The sequence below is a fragment of the Pongo abelii genome, chromosome 6, assembly GCF_028885655.2.
Source record: "Pongo abelii isolate AG06213 chromosome 6, NHGRI_mPonAbe1-v2.0_pri, whole genome shotgun sequence".
NCBI classification, from domain to species: domain Eukaryota; kingdom Metazoa; phylum Chordata; class Mammalia; order Primates; family Hominidae; genus Pongo; species Pongo abelii.
In genome coordinates this window covers 30,631,621-30,652,315 of record NC_071991.2, presented here as the reverse complement: position 1 = coordinate 30,652,315, position 20,695 = coordinate 30,631,621, and the positions used below count along the sequence as shown (strand labels likewise).

The 20,695-nt window shown below is 40.4% G+C and overlaps 1 protein-coding gene across 4 annotated transcripts in view; it reads left to right on the top strand.

Annotated features, from left to right (window-relative positions):
• The first annotated feature begins 14,949 nt into the window (after positions 1 to 14,949).
• VSTM2A (V-set and transmembrane domain containing 2A) overlaps positions 14,950 to 20,695 on the top strand; it is a 31,107-nt gene continuing 25,361 nt past the window's right edge. For all 4 annotated transcript variants that reach the window (XM_024249873.2, XM_024249874.2, XM_054559165.1 and 1 more), the window contains exons 1-3: positions 14,950 to 15,442; positions 17,240 to 17,406; positions 19,638 to 19,688. In XM_024249873.2, the coding sequence (XP_024105641.2) occupies positions 15,364 to 15,442; positions 17,240 to 17,406; positions 19,638 to 19,688 (297 nt within the window). In that variant the 5' untranslated portion in view covers positions 14,950 to 15,363. The remainder of the gene's footprint in view (positions 15,443 to 17,239; positions 17,407 to 19,637; positions 19,689 to 20,695) is intronic.

The window sequence follows — 20,695 nt, the reverse complement described above, 5'->3', positions numbered from 1 at the left end:
CTTATTTGTAATCTTCCACTCTAATAGCGAGAAACCTAGCTTCCAACCATCTTCTATCCATTTATTTGTTTAATTCCAGTATATATGCAGTGGTTTCAGAATTACTAACTCCCATGGAAACAACTTTTTCAAGTCTTTAGTTGAAAATAGTCCTTATGCATATTTCCTTTCCTTTTAATCATACAGACTACTTATTTCTAAATTAACTTAGTTCAGCACCTATTCCTCACCCCATTCAGTGAAGTTGTTTCCAATATTTGCAGTAAAGTTAGAATCTTTCTTCATATTCTGCATTCCATCCTGGGATCACTAAACTCATAATTAAATTTTTTAAATTTCCATAACCAAAGTTCAGTCTTTATGCTGTAAAGTTGGTTTTCAAAGGTACATTATTTTATGTATCCACCATTACAGTGTAATACAGAATAGTTTCACCACCCTAAATAATTTTTTTTTTTTTTTGAGCTAGAGTCTTGCTCCGTTGCCCAGGCTGGAGTGTAGTGGCACAATCTCATGTCATTGCAACCTTTGTCTTCTGGTTTGGTTGATTCTCCTGCCTCAGCCCCCCGAGTAGCTAGGATTACAGGTGTGTGCCACCAGGCCCAGCTAATTTTTTTGTATTTTTAGTAGAGATAGGGTTTCACCATGTTGGCCGGGCTGGTCTTGAACTCATGACCTCAGGTGATTCACCCACCTTGGCTTCCCAAAGTGCTAGGATTACACGTGTGAGCCACCATGCCTGGCCCCTAAAACAATTCTCATGTTCACTTATTCAACCTTCCCACCCGCTTTGAACAACAGCAACCACTGTTATGTTTACAAAAAGTCATATAACTGAAATCATACAGTATGTACCCATATCAGGCTGACTTTTTATTTAATAATAGGCATTTAATATTCCTCCATGTTGTTGTTGAATTAATAAGTCATCCTTTTTTTCCACTGAGGAATATGCAATTGTCTGTCTGCTGCAGTTTGTTTATCCATTCAGCTATTAAAGGATATTTTAGTTGCTTCCAGCTACTATGAATAAAGTTTCTAATAGCACTTTTGCATACTGGTTTTGTGTGGGCATGCATTTTCAAATAAATTGGGTAAATACCTAAGAACACAGTTACTGGATCATAAGAAAGACAATATTTTAGCTCTAATACGCACTGTCAAACTGTCTTCCAATGGGCCTGTACCATATTGCAGTTCCAGAAGCAATGGATGAGGTTTTCTGTTTCCCTGCATCCACACCAGCAATTGGTATTGTCAGGTTTTTGGATTTTAGCCATTCTAATAGGTTTAGCAGTATCTCATTATTGTTTTAGTTTACATTTCCCAAATGGCAAATGTTTAGTATCTTTTCACATGCTTATTTGCAATATGTATACCTTCTTTAGTGTGAGTTGTCTGTTCAGATAAGAGTTTTCTGTATCTTTTGGATACAAGCTCTTTATTAAATATGTGTTTCTCAAATAGTGTCTCTCAGTCTGAAGCTTGCCTATCTATTCTCTTAACAATGTCTTTTACAGGAAAATTTTTTTTTATTTTAATAAAGTGTAAAAACTTTTTTTCTTTTATGAATTGTGCTTTTGGTATTGTATCTGAAAATTAATTCTAAAACCCAAGATCTCATTAATTTTCTTATGTTTTCTTCTAGAAGTTTTATAGTTTTGAATTTTACATTTATGTATATTACTCTTTTGAGATAATTTTTGTGAATAGTGTAATGCATATTTCTAGGTACATTATTGATCATATGGAGTTCTATATTGATCATATGAAGTTGAGAAAGAAACATTTGTTGAAAATACTATCCATTCTCAATTAGGTTGTGTTTGTGCCTTTGTCTCTTCATGTATTTTTAATCACAGGTGTGAAAAATATTCTAAAGCTTTCTGATGGAAGAATAATAGATTTAGACCAGGTTTATTATTAAATAAGCAATTGTTCTTCTCACCAATGGTCTTGGCATTGAACAAAAGTACACACAGTTTCTAGGTATTCATTTTTTGTTGTGTTGTGTTCACTACTCCTCAGGGACAGATTTTTTTTTTCTGACAGACACTAAACTAAAGGAAAAATATTGAGCAAAGTAACTCAAATTATGAAAAAACAGAGCTAATAGTCTGTAATGAAAAATATAATATTAATAAGCAATTACCACAGAGTATGACAAGTTTTATAAAGAAGTGCAGGTGATTGGAAGCACAGAATAGGTGTACTATAGCATAGAGTGATCAGAAAGAGTTTTTTGAAGTGATATTCAAGTGTTATCTTTATGTTGATTCAGAGTGATCCAGGTGAAAACTAGAAATGGGAAAGGTGGAGGTAGAAACATTGTTCTGGGAGAGAAACATCTTTTTTACTGACAAAGCATAGATTCTTTTTTACCAGATTAAAAAAAAAAGATAAAATTAAATGTGTCAATGGCAAGAGGTAAAGCTAAAGAGCTAGGCAGGAATGGCACCCCAAAATGTTACAGCAATTATTCCAGTGATGATGTTGAAAGAGAGACAATATTTAATTTGCAGTTTTGGAAGCTCCTTATTACTGCAGGGTGGAAAAGATATGAAGTAAAGCAACAGTAAAGATAGAAAATCACATTCAAAGATTGTGTGGTAATCTAGGTAGCCTGGTGATGATGTTAAGAGTTGAAATGCAAATAGTAATAACAGGATAAATCAACAAGACTTGTTGATTCATTGGAAATTGGGGAAAAAAAAGAAAAAAGCAAGATGACTTGAAGCTCTCTTAATTGCAGAATGATTGCAATATAGTGCCATTGCTGTGTTAGTAAACAGCAAAATAAGTACAGATTTGGGAAGATCACAAGATAAGTCCTGGCCATGTTGAGTTCGACATGCCTGGGAAATATTAAAGTGAATATTTTCAATAGTCAGATGGTCCTAGATCTCAGAAGAGAAGTTTTGAATTAAAGATATAGGCCTGGAAATTCTCAATGATGTAACTGAAATTGAAATAGCTAAGATTGTTAAGGCTTGGGTAAAGAATGAAAAGAATATAGCATAGGACATAGTTCTTAGAAGTACTAGCATAGAATGAAGGGTTGAAACAGAGGGCCTTGGAAAAAGGTACTGGGGACAGCCAAGGAAATAGGAAGAGAAACAGAAGACTGTGATGTTTAAAAATCAAGAGAAAATAAAGTTTTAGATGCATGAGTTGACCATCAGAGTTAAATTATGTTGAGAGGTCCAACTAGATAAGACATGAAAAATGTCCACTGATTTATTCTGCAAGAACGTTTTTAGTCACCTTGGTGAAATAAGTTTCAGTGCATTTCTGTTGGCTCAATCCAGATTACACTGGATTAAGTCATGAATGGAAAATGGATATATTATAAAAGAGAAAGCCATCTGAGAACCAGCCTAAATCTGGCCGATAAGGACCATCTGGGGAATAAGGTGACACCAACAGAGTCTGTGTGGAATGAGCCACAGAGCAACAGAACAGCTGGAAATCACCCCCTGGGGAACCTGCATCAGCTGCCTCGAGTCGTGTGACCATCGTCACGTTGGTCCTTTGCCCTCTCCCATCCCCGGGCTTGCTGTCTGGAATGTAGATGTGGCCACATTGAACCATAAAGATGAGGACCACATTCAGCCTGTCTCAGACTTCAAAGAGCAGAATGTCAGAAAAGCCTTGAATCTCTGACCTCCAGACATTGTTTGTGTGACAGGTAGATGAAGTTCAATCTTGCTTAAGGTGTTATTTGGGGGGTTTCATCACTCTGAACACAATTTAATTCTTACTAAAAAACCTGCTGCCTTAACAATGCTAGCTTCACTCCTGCAGGTAAGTTGGTGTGTTTGGTGACAGAAAGCTGAAGGAGCTTTCCTCCCATAGCCTCTATTGAATATTTAGAGTAGCAATAGTGGGTGTCTTTTTATCACAAAAGGAGAGCTCTTGAGGCTGAAGGAAGGGGTAGCTGGCAATAGTGTGAAATAGTAACTGTGGAGAGTGTGGAGTGAACCAAGTAAGGGATTAATAGATTTATAATTATTACCTTGAAAATAATAGAGTTAATAGATTTATAATTATTGCTATGAAAATAATAGAGTTACAAGCAACACCAAGGGCCCATTTGAGACTACTAAGAATGAATGTTTCATGATATCAGTTTAATGGTAATGGTTTTGAATTTCTTGTTTTTTTTAATTAAAGAAAACCGCAGAAAACATAAATGTCCAGATCAACAAATCAACACAGAGATCACCCATAGAACAAGTTCCCAGGTCAAGAAATAGAATATGATGAGACCCGCTGGGCCTCTGCCCACATGACACCCCTTTCACTTTTCCAGTATTTATTTTTATTACCATAGTATAGCTCTACCTGGTTTTAAGACTTTATTGAATGGTACCATAGAGTATGTGCTCTTCTGCATCTAACCTCCTGTGTTCGACACATTTATGAGATTTATCAATTTTGTTGTCTATACTTGTTGATTTTCTTTGATGTCTGATATTTAATTATATGAATATGCCACAACTTCTTAAGCTGTAGATAGACATTAGGGGTATTTACAGTTTTGACCTCTTAAAGGTAACTATGATGGATTATGCCAGGTAATTATTGTGATATTATTGCATAAGTTTCTTAGTGTACAGATACACAAATTCCTATTGCATATATACCTAGGAATGGAATTAGAGTTCATAGCGTAAGTACATCTTATGCTTAGCAGACATGTTAAGCTGTGTTCCAAAGCGCTAGTACTAATTTGGTGGTATTCCCATCACATTGCATGAGCCTTCCTATATTGCTTCACATATTCCTTCACAGGTCAATACTTGAAATAATACTTGAAAATAACAATCTTCTAAATTTGGAGATTCTCATGGGAGCATACTATCTCACTGTGCTTTCATTTACATTTGAGTTGCTGCTAAAGAGATGAAATGTCTTCATGTATTTATTCACTTTTTAGATATTCTCTTTTGTGAAGTGAGTGTAAAGTGTTTTGCTGATTTTGAAAAATAGTATGCCTTTTCTTATTGATCTATGGAAATTTTTAATATATTCTGAATATGAGCTTTCCCATTCTACTCTACATCTTTCATTCTTAATTAATAGTGTCTTTTGGTGAACAGAACTTAATTTTAATGGAGTTCAATTTGTCCATTTTTTCCTTTATGGGTGGTATTTTTAACCCCATTTAAGCAATACTTCCCTATACCAAAATCAAGAGTATTTACCTCTATATTATTGTCTAGGAACTTTAATGTTTTGGTGTTCTAACTTCGATCATATTAAACCTAGATTTTTCCTGAACAGAGTTTGAAGTTAGGAATCATATTTTCCTTTGTTTCCATGCAGCCATCCAAATGACCGACCATCATTTATAGAAAATATCTTCCTTTGATTATTTACCTCAAATCTCAGCTTTATCATATATAAAAGTCCATATATACACATTCAGATGCCTAAATTCTCTCCTTTAATATCATTTATTCATTTCTCTAACCTCGTGCTAATACGACAATGTCCTAACAATTCTTTATATTGTCTTGATATCTAGTAGATCAAGCCTTCATAGCTGCTATAGTCTGAATATTTGTGTCCTCTACAAAATTCATATGTTACAAAATCTAATCCCCAATGCGATGGCATTTGGAGGTGGGGCTTTTAGAAGATGATTGGGTTATGAAAGTGAACACCTCATGAATGGAATTGGTATCCTTATAAAAGAAACCCCAGACAGCTCTTTCACCATGTATATTCAGGTAAAGACACAGTGAGAAGACAATAATCTATAAATCGGGAAATGCACCCTCACCATCTGCCAGCGCCTTCGTCTTGGATTTCCCAGCCTCCAGAATTATGGGGAATAAATTTCTGTTATTTATAAGCCACCAAGCCTTATAGTATTCTGTTGTAGCAGCCCAAATTGACTATGGCAATTTCTCTTCTTTAAAAAAAAAAAAATCTTTGCTATTCTTTATCCTCAAAAATTTCCAGAAGAAATGTAAAATTGCTTGTCAATCACCACAAATTACCTTGTGAGATTTTTATTAGATTGCATAAATACATAAACTCATGTGTCTTCCAGTCAATGAAGATGAAAATACCCTCATTTTATTTAGATATTCTTACATTTCTCTCAACATATTAATAGTTTTCTATATAGAAATCCTGCACTTTTTCATTAGATTTATTCACAGGTGTTTGATAATTTTATTCTCTTGTAAATTTTATCTTTTTAAACTATTTTAATAGTCAATCTTTGTTGCTAGAATATGGAAACACAATTGATTTGATACATTGACCTTATATGCAACAATTTTTTCTAAATTTACGTATAAATTCTGACAATTTATCTTTAGATTTTGAATTTTCTACATATATAGTCATATCAACTGCAAATATTGTCAGTTTTATTTCAACCTTTTTGATTCTTATATATTTTATTCATTATTCTTGATTTAATGTGCTGTTAGCTAGTACCTCCAATACAATGTTGAATGGTTCTGAAGGTTGTGGACATTTTTTCTAAGTCCCAAACTCAGAGGCACACATCAATATTTTGCTGTTAAATATATTTGATTTTGATATGTAATAGATGTCCTTCTTAATATTAAGAAAGTTCTCATATTTTTGTGTTAAGAAATTTTTAAAATAATAATCACAAATTGATATTTAATTTTATTACATTTTCGTTAATTTCTTAAGTGGTCACTAAATGAGATCCAAGATTTACCATGCTAGCATTAGAAGTTGAAAGTGGTTCTAAGCATTTGCTTGGCTCGAAAACGTGGATTTAAAGATGGCTTACATTCAAGGAAGTTAAAATTATAAACGTCCATAGTATAATATGGAGAAAGATACCAAAGATTCAGGAAGATAGGAATGCTGTATATATTTATTATGTGAAACACATTTACCTTCCCACTATTCCCTGGGAGGGCTCAGAAGACACCCTGTTCTCTAAGACATTACCAGTTATAAGTGAAGCATCACTAGCTTCCATAAAGCCAGCTCTGTGGTGTCAGCCTTCTGTAGTGCAACATTGTAATGGGCTCCTTTTTTGATGGGGATGACTTCTTCGTGGCAGCACTTAAACATTTAATTAAGCACAAAAGTGCAGTAATAAGCCAAATAATGCCATGGCCATCCAGGGGTTTTAATCGGGTATGGATCTTTGCTTGTGGCCCATTAATCATGATGGACCTAGAAACTAAATATGTAACTACTGATACATAGTATTACCCAACATATACAACTGGGAAAAAACATAAAAGACTTTAGATCTGGTCAACAGAAACATGACTAGGCATGTGGTATCATCCAGAGAGTAGATCTCTATTAAGAACTGAGTGTGTGTTTGTGTGTGTGTGTGTGTAAGAGAGAGAGAGAGAGAGAGAGAGAAGAGAAAGAGAGAGAGAAAGAGAGATAGAGAGAGAATATTTACTGAAGAGGGAGAAGACATAGAGAAGTTTCTCTATGTCTCTAATCTTAGAAGAGAGAACTCTAGGCTGGGCATGGTAGCTCAGGCCTGTAATCCCAGCACTTTGGGAGGCCAAGGCAGGTGGATCACCTGAGGTCGGGAGTTTAAGACCAACCTGGCCAGCATGGTGAAACTCCATCTCTACTAAAAGAAAAAAAAAAATTATCTGGTCATGGTGGCACAGGCCTGTAGTCCCAGCTACTCAGGAGGCTGAGGCAGGAGAATCTCTTGAACCCAGGAGGCAGAGGTTGCTTTGAGCCGAAATCGTGCCACTGCACTCCAGCCTGGACCACAGAGTGAGACATCTCAAAAAAAATAATAAAAGAAGAAGAGAGAACTCTAAGATGCAATGGAGAGAACTGGAGAAGGTCTGGACCAGTATGGAAAAGAGAGGGTCCCATAGAGTACAGAAGGCTGGTACATCTTGCTTGGAGAATGAGGGTATCTAGCACATGTGATCCAGTCATGTTGTCTGGCTAAAAGACTGCAACAAAAAGAGTGCCAGCTACAGTTTTCCCTTTACTCTTACATTTACTCCCTTATCTGCAGTTCTATCACACCCCTGAAATTCATTGCCACAGCACACCATTCCTGTGCACGTGCATGCAGGCACACAACACACATATCCACCCCTCTCAGTATGGAGTAGCAAACACAGTATTCACAATTATTAACCAAGCCCTCTGAATATAGCACAAATCCCAGGAAATTTTGAAGACTTGCTTTATCTTTTTCTTTTCTCCTTCTTAAATTGCAGTGCAGTTTCCAAAGTATAGTTTCCTGTACCCATGTTTCCTTAAATCTAAAGTGTCTTTGCCCAATCTTAGCAATTACCAAGACTAATTGATGATTCAGTCCAGCCATTGGAGTTACTCCCATAGGACATATAGGTCTCTCCAAAGAGAATGTAAGCTAACTCCTACTCCTGAATTTAGAACACTCTGACTTGGGATAAAAAATTACTTTTATCCGCCTCAAATAACCTCCCAACTAAATTCTGACTGTTTATAAGACTTTTTTTTTTCTTTTTTTTGAGACGGAGTATCACTCTGTCACTCAGGCTGGAATGCAATGGCACGATCTCGGCTTACTGCAATCTCCACCTCCTGGGTTCAAGAAATTCTCCTGCCTCAGCCTCCTGAGTAGCTGGGATTACAGGCGCATGCCACCACGTCCAGCTAATTTTTGTATTTTTAGTAAAGACAGGGTTTCGCCATGTTGGTCAGGCTGGTCTTGAACTCCTGACCTCATGATCCACCCACCTCGGCCTCCCAAAGTGTTGGGATTACAGGCGTGAGCTACCACGCCCAGCCTATAAGACTCTTAAATGATCTTTCATCTTGTACCTTGCCAGTTACCCAGTCATGATGCTTAACTTGATATCGGATCTAAGGTCTTCATATTACTCTTTAGCTAGGGTAGTCATATCATTTACCATCCAAAGGGCACAGCTTTTGACAGTATAATAAAAGTGTGTGCTATTAATAATTACAATGGGACAACTGACATAAATCAGTACCATTCTAGTGGTGTCACATTTTTAACCAACCTAGGATTTCCATGATGGTCCCCTAATTCTCAGGATTCTAAGAGTCCAGGGACTACACAGAGCTCTGTGATGACTAGGATCCCTTTCCTAAGTCACTGAGCCCTTCCTACTGTGACCCGAATAACTCCAATCAAGTTTATTATCATAAAGAATCACTTCATTGCCATTTAATAACATATCTGGCTCAGTTTACTTTAGGATGGGTGGAAGCTCCATACATACTGGAGTCATACCGAAACGCTTTTCTGAAAATAACTCTGCTAGAACACTGCTAAATCAAATATAGAACTGCAGACTGTTGCCCTGCCCCTCTTCTCACACATATCTCATAAATATAGTCTTAAGGCCCTAGTGTATTTTTTATGTAGTCTTGTTTTGAACTAATTTCAGTTTTCCTTTCAAATATTAGTTCTTAACTCCTCAATATCCACAGAGTATACTAACCACAGTTTGCCTCAGGAGAAGCTCAGAATATTCCCATGCATTCTCCTAAAAATATCACTATAAGGTTTAATGAGACTTCCCTTTTCATCCCATCTGAATTTTACAAAGCCTCAGGTTAATGCATCAAAGATAGGGATAAATGACGATAAAAATAAGTTAGCTTTTATTGAACACTACTGTATACCTGACACTGTGATTAAGCATTTGCATGCATTATCTCAATGGATCTGCACAAAATATGAAACAGGAACTACTATTTACAGAGAAAGTGGGTGAGGTCTAGGAAGGGTAAGCCACTTGCTTAAGAACATATAGACAATAAATACTGAGAGGAAATTTGACCCCAGGTTGGTAGAACTCAGAAACCACTTTTTTTTTAGAGATGGAGTCTCGCTCTGTCACCTGGGCTGGAGTGCAATGGCATGCTCTTGGGTCACCGCAACCTCCGCCTCCCAGATTCAAGCAATTCTCCTGCCTCAGCCTCCTGAGTAGCTGGGATTACAAGCATGTGCCACAACACCTGGCTAAATTTTGTATTTTTAGTAAAGACGGGGTTTCTGCATGTTGGAAGACTGGTCTCGAACTCCTGACCTCGTGATCTGCCTGCCTCAGCCTCCCAAAGTGCTGAGATTACAGGCGTGAGCCACCGCGCCTGGCCCAGAAACCACTTTTAACTGAGAATGTGTATACTTAAAAAATGTAAGGCTAGCTAAATGTTTATAACTTGTTTTGTTTCTTTAAAGATTTTCAAAAGCATTGTTTTAAGTCATTATTTACATTCATTCAAACTGTAAATAGAGGTATAGAACCATAGACAAACTTAGAAATTATAGACTTTATCAAAAATTGCTGCTTTTCTCACAGTTTTGTTTTCTTTCTCTAAATAATTATCTGCTGCACAAAAATAGATATGGAAGGCGGTTACTTGGTTATTCGTGCTAAAAATCCATAAAAGAATTTTTAATGAGAAACACATATATTGAAATTATTAAATATCACAAATCCTGAGCTTTAACCGCAGCATAATTCTGAAGCAGGAAGGAGCATTCCTGAGACACTAGATTCAGCCACCACATCCTCAGCTTTTCTTACCTGGTGGCCTCTAGCTGAAGATTTTTTTCACAAAGGGATGGACACATAATATTGATGCTAACTGTGTTGCTAATGAAGAAATTGAGAGGCACAGCTTAGTTTTGATCAAGAGCCCATTTTAATTTCTCATAAGAGAAAAAAAATGAATGTAAGTGGCCATGAATTTTGTAGAGGGCATCTAAGCTGATTGTGATATTGAGGCTTCCCTTTGCCTTTCCTGGATGTTGCCTCTAGGCCAGATATTACGATTTAAAATGACATAACATGACCTGAGGAATAATTTGAGGTCTAACTTCATGAACTCCAATTACAAAGTTACATAGAGTTCCATAGAATGAAAGCCAGATGTAAGTAATTTACATTTTAGTCATGTATAAAAGGAAGAGATAAAAGGAGAAATGCCATCTGGAAGATTAAAATCAACAGTAGCCATGTAATGGGCAGTTAGTGTCCACATAAGTCACCTACCTCTTTAAAATGTTTGACACTTCCAGTGGCCAGCAGTTATTCTCTCTCTACCAATTGTTCACTTTATAAAACATAAGCTCTGAGAAAACAACAAGTTGTGTTGAGATGTGGGGACTATCTAGGATTCTGGAATCTTAAAAGACTTGTTTACCTGTGTCTAGAAAAGAGTTTCGGTGCAATTAATTTTGTTTTATGTGGTATTTTTCTTAGTAAACAACTTTTATTTGCTTGCCTCAAGACACTTAATGTTTTACCCTACCTTTAAAGCAATTTAGATCTTAGGATGCTGAAGAAATAAAGTATTGATTTGCTTCTGTGACACAAGTGACTAGTTATGGCAGGTTCCTTATATGTAGAATGAGTGGTTTGTATTAATTGCTTATTAAACTCTATTCCAATTCTGAAATTCACACATGCTGTGAAGACATTGTACACATATGGAAAGAGGTATTATTCATGTTGCTTCTTCCATCATTATCACATGACAGACTCTCCTGTGTCTTTGAAATTGCAACAGGGAAAGACTGACATTCAGCAGGCCAAAGCATTGACTGATATAATTAAGTGGAAAGCAAATGTGAAAAGCTCATCTTTGGTTAGTATGAGTTAGCAGCTTTCTCCTGCACTCTTATTTTCTTCAAATGAAATAGAATTTCTTTGTGGATATTTTTTATATTGCTTCAACTTTTAAAGACTCTGTACTATTTCCTTTTATTTCCTGAAGTGAGAAAAGAATTTAATCCAGGAATGAGATTGTGAGTGAAAATGTTTCTCAATACCCTGAAATATTCTCTCTTACGCAGTTTTGATCGTCTCCAAAGAAAGTGTTCAAGAACACAGTAGGATGCACATCGAAGGGCATGGACAGGAACAGCTCATCTAACCCAGTGAGGATTGTCTTCCAATTCTTTAGATGGCTATTTTAAAAGTTATTTCTAAAGGAAATATCTAATTTTGTATCTTCCATTTACTTATGAAAAACTTTTAAAGTTTACATTGGCTCTTAAGCCTCAACTTATGACAAATTTTGAAAGTGTGATAGGGAAAGCCATTCTATCATGAGCTTATGGGAGTGAAATACAGTGGTCTCCCTCAACTTCAAGATGGAAAAATGTCTCCAAATCCTTAAGAGAAAAGGACAGAGCCACAAAATATAAAGACCCTCCCCCTCACCGGTTTAGCTCTTAGGTGGATTAATTGCTCTCAAAGTTTATGTAGAAGCCTACAGACATCACAAAGAAACAGTGTTTGAAAGAGTAAGTTAACCAAGTTTGAATATGTAAAAAAATGAATACATATAATCTAAATAAGATGCCAAAGGAACATAATGGAATGATCTCCAACAGATTTTATTATGCCCGAGGAAAGCATATTCAGATAAACATTCCTATTTTAGGTTTTGGGGGGAAATGTCTGAATTTTTAAGAAGCAAAATAATGACCAAAAGCTCATTAAGAGGGCAACAAAGCAATCAAAAAGTGAGATGGTAGAATTTGATTTTTGGAGCACTATCAATAGGTATTTTTTAAGAAGAGATTTGCAGTTATTTTTATAGGATAAGGCATCAGCAATAATTTTGGCAAAGGAGAAATGGGCAGGAAATATTTCTCTTATATCTGGATGCAGACAGATTGTCTTTCCTGATAATTTACTTCCAATCTCGTAGGAGAGTACAGTGTTTTACAAGAACTTGTATAAAGAATTGGACCTAGTCTCAGAACTGTGATCATGTGATCTACTGAATATATTTACTTCTTAATTAAATTTTCTCATTTCAAATTGTTAACATAGAGACAGTTTGTCATTAACAAGGCAAATGACCTATAGAAGATAATGCATACATGTTTATTAGCACTATTTACAGTCCTTGAGATAATATAACACATATTTAAGAAAAAACGCTGGTCTACATTGGCAAAACTAAAATACCTATCAGGCACTTTTCATAAGGAGAACAAAAGACTTTTCCAATTTCATCTTTCTCCTTCCTTTTTTTCTTCCCTCCTTTCTTCTTTGTTTCCTTCATAGCTTAAATGCTTATAACTTTCTTTTAAAGTAATTCAATGGCTTATTTGTACTATAGAAGCTTTCTCACACTTTATTTTTCACACTCAAGCTTATTTTTATTGTACTTTTATTGTTACAGTGATCAAGTACTTCTTTTAAATCATTGAAATGCTTTGCTAAATTAATTTAGAACTCCTCTTACTTAAAATAAATGCCCTTTATATTGAGAACTGTTTTAACAGCAGATAACCTTGAAGTCATGTCATTTCCATGACATATTATACCCATGTTTATGCTAAAGGTTGAAATAAAGCCAAAATCATGTTAGCACATTGAAAACATTCTGTTAGGCATAACATTTAAAGCATATGCAAGGTTTTGTTGTTTACTTTCCAAGTAATGCTTAGTATGGTTCAGGTGTATTAACTTGGATTATGTTTCTATGTTCTGAACTCATTGTCCGTCAATGTTTGAACATAAAGAGATTTCTTTTCTTAGAACGATAAACTTCAAAATCCTTTGCTAAATACAAGGAGGATACAGAGTCTGGTTGGCCTAAACATGAACAGATATAAAATATCTCCCATGATTGTCTCCAAATCCCATATTCTGCCCCTACTCACAGTAAAAAATAAATATATTTTAGGAAAATAAATAATATTGTGATGACGTTTTGTTGTGTCTTTAGTTTTCTGAGCTTTAAGTTATTGCTGCGTTCAGCAATAGAAGATAAGTGATTTAAAATAGAAGATAAGTGATTTAAAATGCAACCGCTATGTTAAGGTTAATTTTTTTTTTCTGGCTAGTAAAGGCATTAGCCAACTACAAATTCTTTATCTGTAAAATGAAAATACATACCCTACATTGGCTTCCTGATAGCATTATTAAGACTAATTCATATTTCAAACTAATACTGAGAATTTGTGGCATAGTTGCATAGAAATAATAATGGGAATAAAAAATGTGTACTCTTCTTAGATGGCAAATGCTATTAATTTTGTTAAAAAGATTTAAATCCACTAATAGTTGGATTGCATAAGGACAGACAGAGTCTTTAACATAATATACATTGTTGTTTCAGTTCTTAATAAAAAATAGAATGTACATCTCAAATCTTCACCAAGGCAGATAAGTAGATTTGTTCCACATTCTGAAACTTATTGTGATTTTTTGTGTCTAAAATAAGATTCCTTATTCACTTAGTCCCAGGGAACATTACATAAGTATTGTGCTATGCAAAAGAAAAGCAAATAAACAAAACAAAATCACGTAATGAAGACCTTAATGGTATTTAAAACCCCTCCCCCCTCCAAAATACATGGAAGATGAAGGAAAAGAAGGCAGGAGGTATATAATTTTTAAAAAAGTAAACATAGTATGGTGGGCTTTTCTTTCGAGAAAATTCCCTCAATGCGTGACTTTTTGTACTTTTTCTCTTCTCCGTCTGCCAGCTGAAGCGATATGGCTCCCGCATGAGCTGCTTGTACTGAAGGCTGTTCAGCAAGAAATTCGTGTGAAATCGTAGCATGTGATGCTCCTGGTTGGAGCAGTTAATAACTGGTTAAGCGGCATTTCCCTAAATGGCTCTTTTCCTCGGCCCACCCGTCTCTCCCCCATCCCATTGCTCCCCGGTCCTCAGCAATGCCCCAACTGCCTCCCGGAACCTTTCGCTCCGAGCCCCCCGCCAGCGCCGCAATCCCGCCACTGTATTGTCCTCCTCGGCACCGAGCGATCTGATCCGCCGAGCCAGAAAGACACCCGATGGGGGAGAGAAGCAAAGTGGAAAAAAACCGACGTCCCTGCTCTCCAGAAGGGAGACCCCGGCGGCGCCGCCGGGCCCTGCGCCCTCCGCGGCCGCCCGGCGCGAGCTCCCGGGCGGGGCGCTGTCCAGCGCGTACAGAGTTAAAGGCATCATCGCAGCCATTAGAGGGAAAAGTTGCGGCGCTGCGAGCCCGGCGAAGTCCTCAGCCCGCCCCACTTGCCCACTCCCCACTTCCCGAGCCGGCTCCGTGTTTGGGAGGGCAGTGATCACGCAAGCCGGAGCGGCGGGCTGACGTTGGACGAGCTGCCAGGTAGCTGGAAGCAGGCAGCCAGGCAGCCGAGACACTTCCCAGCGATTCCAGCCTGGGCTCCGCAGGAAGCCTCGCTGAATCCCCGCCAGCTGGTTCTAACCTTCCAGAATCGCAATCCCTTCTCCCCACAGCCAGCCCTCGCCGAGCAAGCAGCAGGATGTTTGCAGTGTCGCGCCCAGGGCTCTGAGACTGAGCCTGCCATCCACTCGCACGCCTTTCTTTCAGGGCTTTTCGGCTGTTGGCTACACTGATGTGACCCCCCCTCCCTTTTTGGAATGATGGGGATCTTTTTGGTGTATGTTGGATTTGTTTTCTTTTCCGTTTTATATGTACAACAAGGGCTTTCTTCTCAAGGTAAGTCTTGCTCAATGGCAAATATACATTTGCTTGCGTGTGTGTGTGTGTGTGTTTCCTACACTCAAAAAGAATGGACAGGCAGATAGAATAAGCTTCCTAGCAAGTAACAGTGGGCTTAGACTGTATACATAGTGTTCTGTTTGACGATTTTCTTTAAAGTTTATTAAACTGTAGACAAGCTAGGCTGGAGAGAAAATCTAGCTGGTGCCTGACAATGAGGTGGGCTCCTCGGTGAGCACAAACACAGGGTCGTGTGGTGTGTGCGTGCTTTCTATCTGTGTGCATGCACAGGGTAGCCACTCATGCATACATAATCATCGCAAACATACACAGGGCTGGATATGGGGACTCTCCATTGCCAGTCCCTCTTCCTTGTGTAGTCAGACTAGGCTTAGAGTTTCCCTTTTCTAGGTCCGTGTGACTCCTTCTGTATGTGTGTTTATCAAAGGACAGACTCTTCTGAGGACCCAAAAAAGCCACAACTTGCATGACAAGCAGCAGCAGCCTGCTGAACCCGATTGTTCAGGACTTCATAGGCTGCAGTGGTCGTTTCAGCACCATGAACAGATCACATCTCTGCTGCCAAAAGACTGCATCACTTCTGCAAGCAGAAATGCCATACTCCTTCTGTCAGCTAGAATAGAAAAGTCCTTTTCCGATCAGAATGTCTCCTTAATAGCTTCCCTGTTTTAGGTATAAATATAGTTTCATTTCACTAGAGATCATTTTTGGGATTTCATAAAACGTTGAAAAGAGACCGTGTCTCTCTTTAAACCGGGGGTGAGGTGAGGGGTGGGGGGAGGAGTGCATCCACCCCAAATCATTTCTGCAGTCCCCATAGCCCTCCTCTCCATAAGTGTGCATTGTGGTTGTGCATTTCCATTGGCCATACAAATCTTTCCAGGACTACTTTTAGGGAACCATCAGCTCTTTGCAAAGTGCCCCTTAGATAAGAACAACCATGTTGGTAACAAGATAAGAGCATTGCATGTTCAAGAAATGCCTTTAGGAGGAAGGAAACATTATATTTTTGTGAGTTTCACCAGGGTTCCATGAATCTTGCAAACTAGCAGTGTCAAGGTTGGTAATGAGAAGGCTGAGAAACATCTCCATAATGACTTCTAAATAATATTTAATCTGAACTAAGCCTGGATGTGTGATCATTACATCTTAAGATGTATGGCAATTCAAAATACAGTGACTTGATGGGAACAAATAAAGGTTAATTTGGAGAGAAGGAAACATATACAGTTTATAAAGTGTGCAACTTGTTTCACTGCTGCAGGCGTGTTTCACTGGTGTTGCTAATAAGCGTTTTGATGTATCAGGAATGTGCATTTTGACAGATAATCATGATCTACTCTGTTACATGAAACATCCAGTTAGTGGTAGATTGTTTAGAAACTTAGAGGCAAGAGACTCTCCTCATATATCAACTTGACAGATTGCCTAAATTGTATCTCACTGACTCTCTCAGTAAATGTTGTGGAATACTGCAGTCTGACAAAAGGTATTTGGATCTACCTACGGGGATCTTGGCTAAGAGTTATTGGCAAGCTTGTTAACCTTTCCGTTATCTGGATTTGATCAACAACATAGTGATTTAGGTATGATACCAGAAGTTAGACAGGAAAGAGGCAAAGGAAGGGGGCTGAGGAACCAGACGAAGCCGAGGATGTAAGAGAGGGGTTTTGTTGCTATTTAAGTCCAGGAAAAATGTAGCGAGCTCTCAAGGAAAGAGACTCTGGCAAGAGGGGTGTGGATATTCCAAAAGGATGCCTTTCTGTTTTGCAGCAAAATTTACCGAGTTTCCGCGGAACGTGACGGCGACCGAGGGGCAGAATGTGGAGATGTCCTGCGCCTTCCAGAGCGGCTCCGCCTCGGTGTATCTGGAGATCCAATGGTGGTTCCTGCGGGGGCCGGAGGACCTGGAGCCCGGGGCCGAGGGGGCCGGCGCGCAGGTAGCGGAGCCCGCCGACCCCGCGTCTCCCCTTCGCTCGCCCGGTCCTCAGGGTGTCTGGCCCGGGGCTGGGGGCCGAGGTGCTGCCTGGACACCCCTGGGGACCTGCCCGGTTCTGTGAAGCGAGTGACCCCCAGGGCTTCCAGGGAGGGAAAGGGAGTTTGTCCTGGGGACGCGAAGTTAAAACCCAGAAGGAAGTCCTGCTGCCCAGTTTCTTCCTGTTAAACCGGGAAGCGCCTCCTCCTGTAAGTTCTGGTACTTAGGCAGATGCCCGCCTTGCCCCTACCGCGCTGCCACATCCCGGGACATCCGCGAGCCCCTTTCCAGGACAAAAGGAGGGGGAGGGGAATCGGTGGGCGGCCTCCACCCCCCGCCCCACCCCCTCTCCCTTCTCGGGGCACCAGGCACCATCTGGGACCCCAGCCCCCGGGCTGAACAACCAGAGAACCAGGGCGGCCAGCTCCTCTCACCTCCACCTCTAACAGATACGTGGGGTGTCGGGGAGAGAGGGAGAGAGAAGGAAAGGGGGAAAGGGGAGGAGGGAGAGAAGGAGAGAAGAAAGGGGGAGACCGGGAGAGGCACAGAGAAGGAGAAAGAGACGGAGAGAGGGAAGGGGGGAAAAAGGAGAGAGAGGGAAGGGAAAGAGAAGAGAGGGAGAAAGAAGGTAGAAGAGAAGGAGAGAGGGAAGGGGAAAAGAAGGAGAGAGGGAGTGAGGAGAGGGACAGAGAGAAGGGAAGCGGGGAAGGAGGGAAGGGAGAATTGGAGTGGGGAGGGGAGAAGAAGAGGGGGAGAGGGAGAAAGAAGGGGGAGAGAGGGAGAGACGGAAGGGGGGTGAAGGGGCTGGGAAAGAGGGAAGGGAGAGACGGGAAGAGACAATGAAGGGGAAAGAGAGAGGGAAGGGGAAAAAGGGAGAGAGGGAAGGGAAAGAGAGAGAGGGAAGGGGGAAAAGGGAGAGAGGGAAGGGAAAGAGAGAGAGGGAAGGGGAAAAGGGAGAGAGGGAAGGGAACGAGAGAGAGAGGGAAGGGGAAAAAGGGAGAGAGGGAAGGGAAAGAGAGAGAGGGAAGGGGGAAAAGGGAGAGAGGGAAGGGAAAGAGAGAGAGGGAAGGGGAAAAAGGGAGAGAGGGAAGGGAAAGAGAGGGCAGGGAGAGAGAAAGGAGAAGAGAGGGAGAGAGGGTAGGGGAAAAGGAGGGAGGGGCGAGAGGGAAAGAGAGAAGGGGAGGGGAAGGAAGGGAGGGGGAAGGAAGGGAGGGAGAATTGGAGTGGGAAACAGAGAAGGAGAAGGGTAGAGGGAGAAAGAATGGGGAGAGAGGCAGAGAGGTAAGAGAGGGGGAAGGGGTGGGAGAGGAGAATGAGAGGGGGAAGGGGTGGGAGAGGAGAGAGAATGAGAGGGAAGGGGGGAGGAAGACGAGGAGCAGGAGAGAGATGGGGAGAGAGGGCATAGAAGGGAGAGAGGGAAGGAGAGGAAAAGGAGAGAGGGAGGGAGAGGGAAGGGAGAGAGAGGGAAGGGAGAGGGAGGAAAGGAAGAGAGGGAGAGGAGAGAGGAGTAGAGAAGGGGCAGGGAGAGGAGAGAAGGAGAGTGGAGAAGGGAAGGAAGAGGAGAGAAGGAAGTAGGGGAACGGGGAGCGTGGAGGGGACGGAGGGTGACTTGGGAAGAGACAGGAGAGAGGGTGGTGAGGTGGGGAGGGAGAGGGAGAAAGGAGGAGATGAGGAAAAGGAAAATAGCGGGAGGAGGGGAGAGGGGAAGGGGGTCCGAGCGAAGGAGACCTAGTTGAGCGAAAGGCGGCGCCCCTGCAAGCCAGCAAGAGAATCTGGGGCCAGGAGCGCGGGGCGGGACGGCTGGCGGGATGGTAGCCGGAACAAAGGCGCGAAAACTCGTCCAGGGGCACTTCACCTTCACTCACGCCGGCCGCCCCACCCCCAGCTTCCGCGCCACCTCCGGGCGCGCGTCCGCACGGGTCAACCCGCGAAAAAGACCCGGCGGCTCCCGGCCCCGCCTCCAGAGCGCAGCCTCCGCGCGGCAGGGACAGCGCCCGGACGGCCCCGGGGATAGCGCGGGGACGGCGTGGGGGCGGTGCGGTCGGGGCCTGGACAGGGGTGGCCACGCCCCTGGTCGCTCCCCTGTCCCCAGGTCACCCTGACGGCCCTGCCCGGAGCCGCGAAGTCTGTGCTCGCGTGGGGGCCGGTGGTCGGGAGGGCCTGGCGCGGGACTGAGCGTTCGCTCCTTGCCCGCAGGTGGAGCTCTTGCCCGACAGAGACCCGGACAGCGACGGGACCAAGATCAGCGTGAGTGCGGGGGCGCGCCGAGGGCCGCGGGCCCAGGCCCGGGACGCACAGCCCTTCCCTGTCCCCGAGAAGGCGGCTTGCCAGCGCTGCAGGACAGCCGGACAGCCGGGTGCCCCTTGCTTGCCTCATTAGATACATACAAATGGAAGCACGTTTAGATTCCCTAAATAAAATTACATATTTTAGTCACGTAAATATCTAAACATTCTAGAGAATGTTTGCTATCCAGAGAGGTCGTGTGACACTTTCTTTCTTTGCTTTTTGTAACTTACCTAACAGTAAGAGTAAATACATTGCTAATATCTATTCAAAATTATGGAAACAATTATATTTTAGTAGAAAATAAAACACTAAATAGGAAAATATTTTTAGGGAGAAAAATATAAAGCATCCAACAGGATACTGAAATTGTGATGAAATTAAGCAACTAAATTTTGAATGTCACTTTAATGCATGGAATGTATTTCCAGTGCATTAAATATTTGGCATATATAAATATAATGCCAAAAGCCAATATAAATGTAAAACCATTATAGGAGCTTGACCTATTGAAAATGTAAACTTATAGTTCCACTCTATTGCTTATCACTTTTAATAAGTGTGCGTAAAATTTAAAAAGTGAAAGTCTTATTTTTTTACTATACCTCAAATGAAGCCGCATAGCATCAGTTAATAATACTGCTTCATTTGATAAATAGAAACGATACAGGTATGTAATACAAAAGGAGGAAATCTGTTAAGCATAAACATATTGTTATTATTTGTTTTTAGAAATCTAAAATCCCAATGACCTACATTTTAAAAGAAAATGTATTTTAAGGCTCTTACAATAGCGTAAAGTGGTAGAAGATTGGAGTTACATCATAACTAAAAATGTACAAATATATTGTACACAGAATCTAGTTCTGTGATCTAAATGTGTAATCTCAACATGGAAGAAAAAATGACAAAGATGAAATATCAACCATAAACTCTGATTTAAAACTCATAAAATTACTGACTTTTTA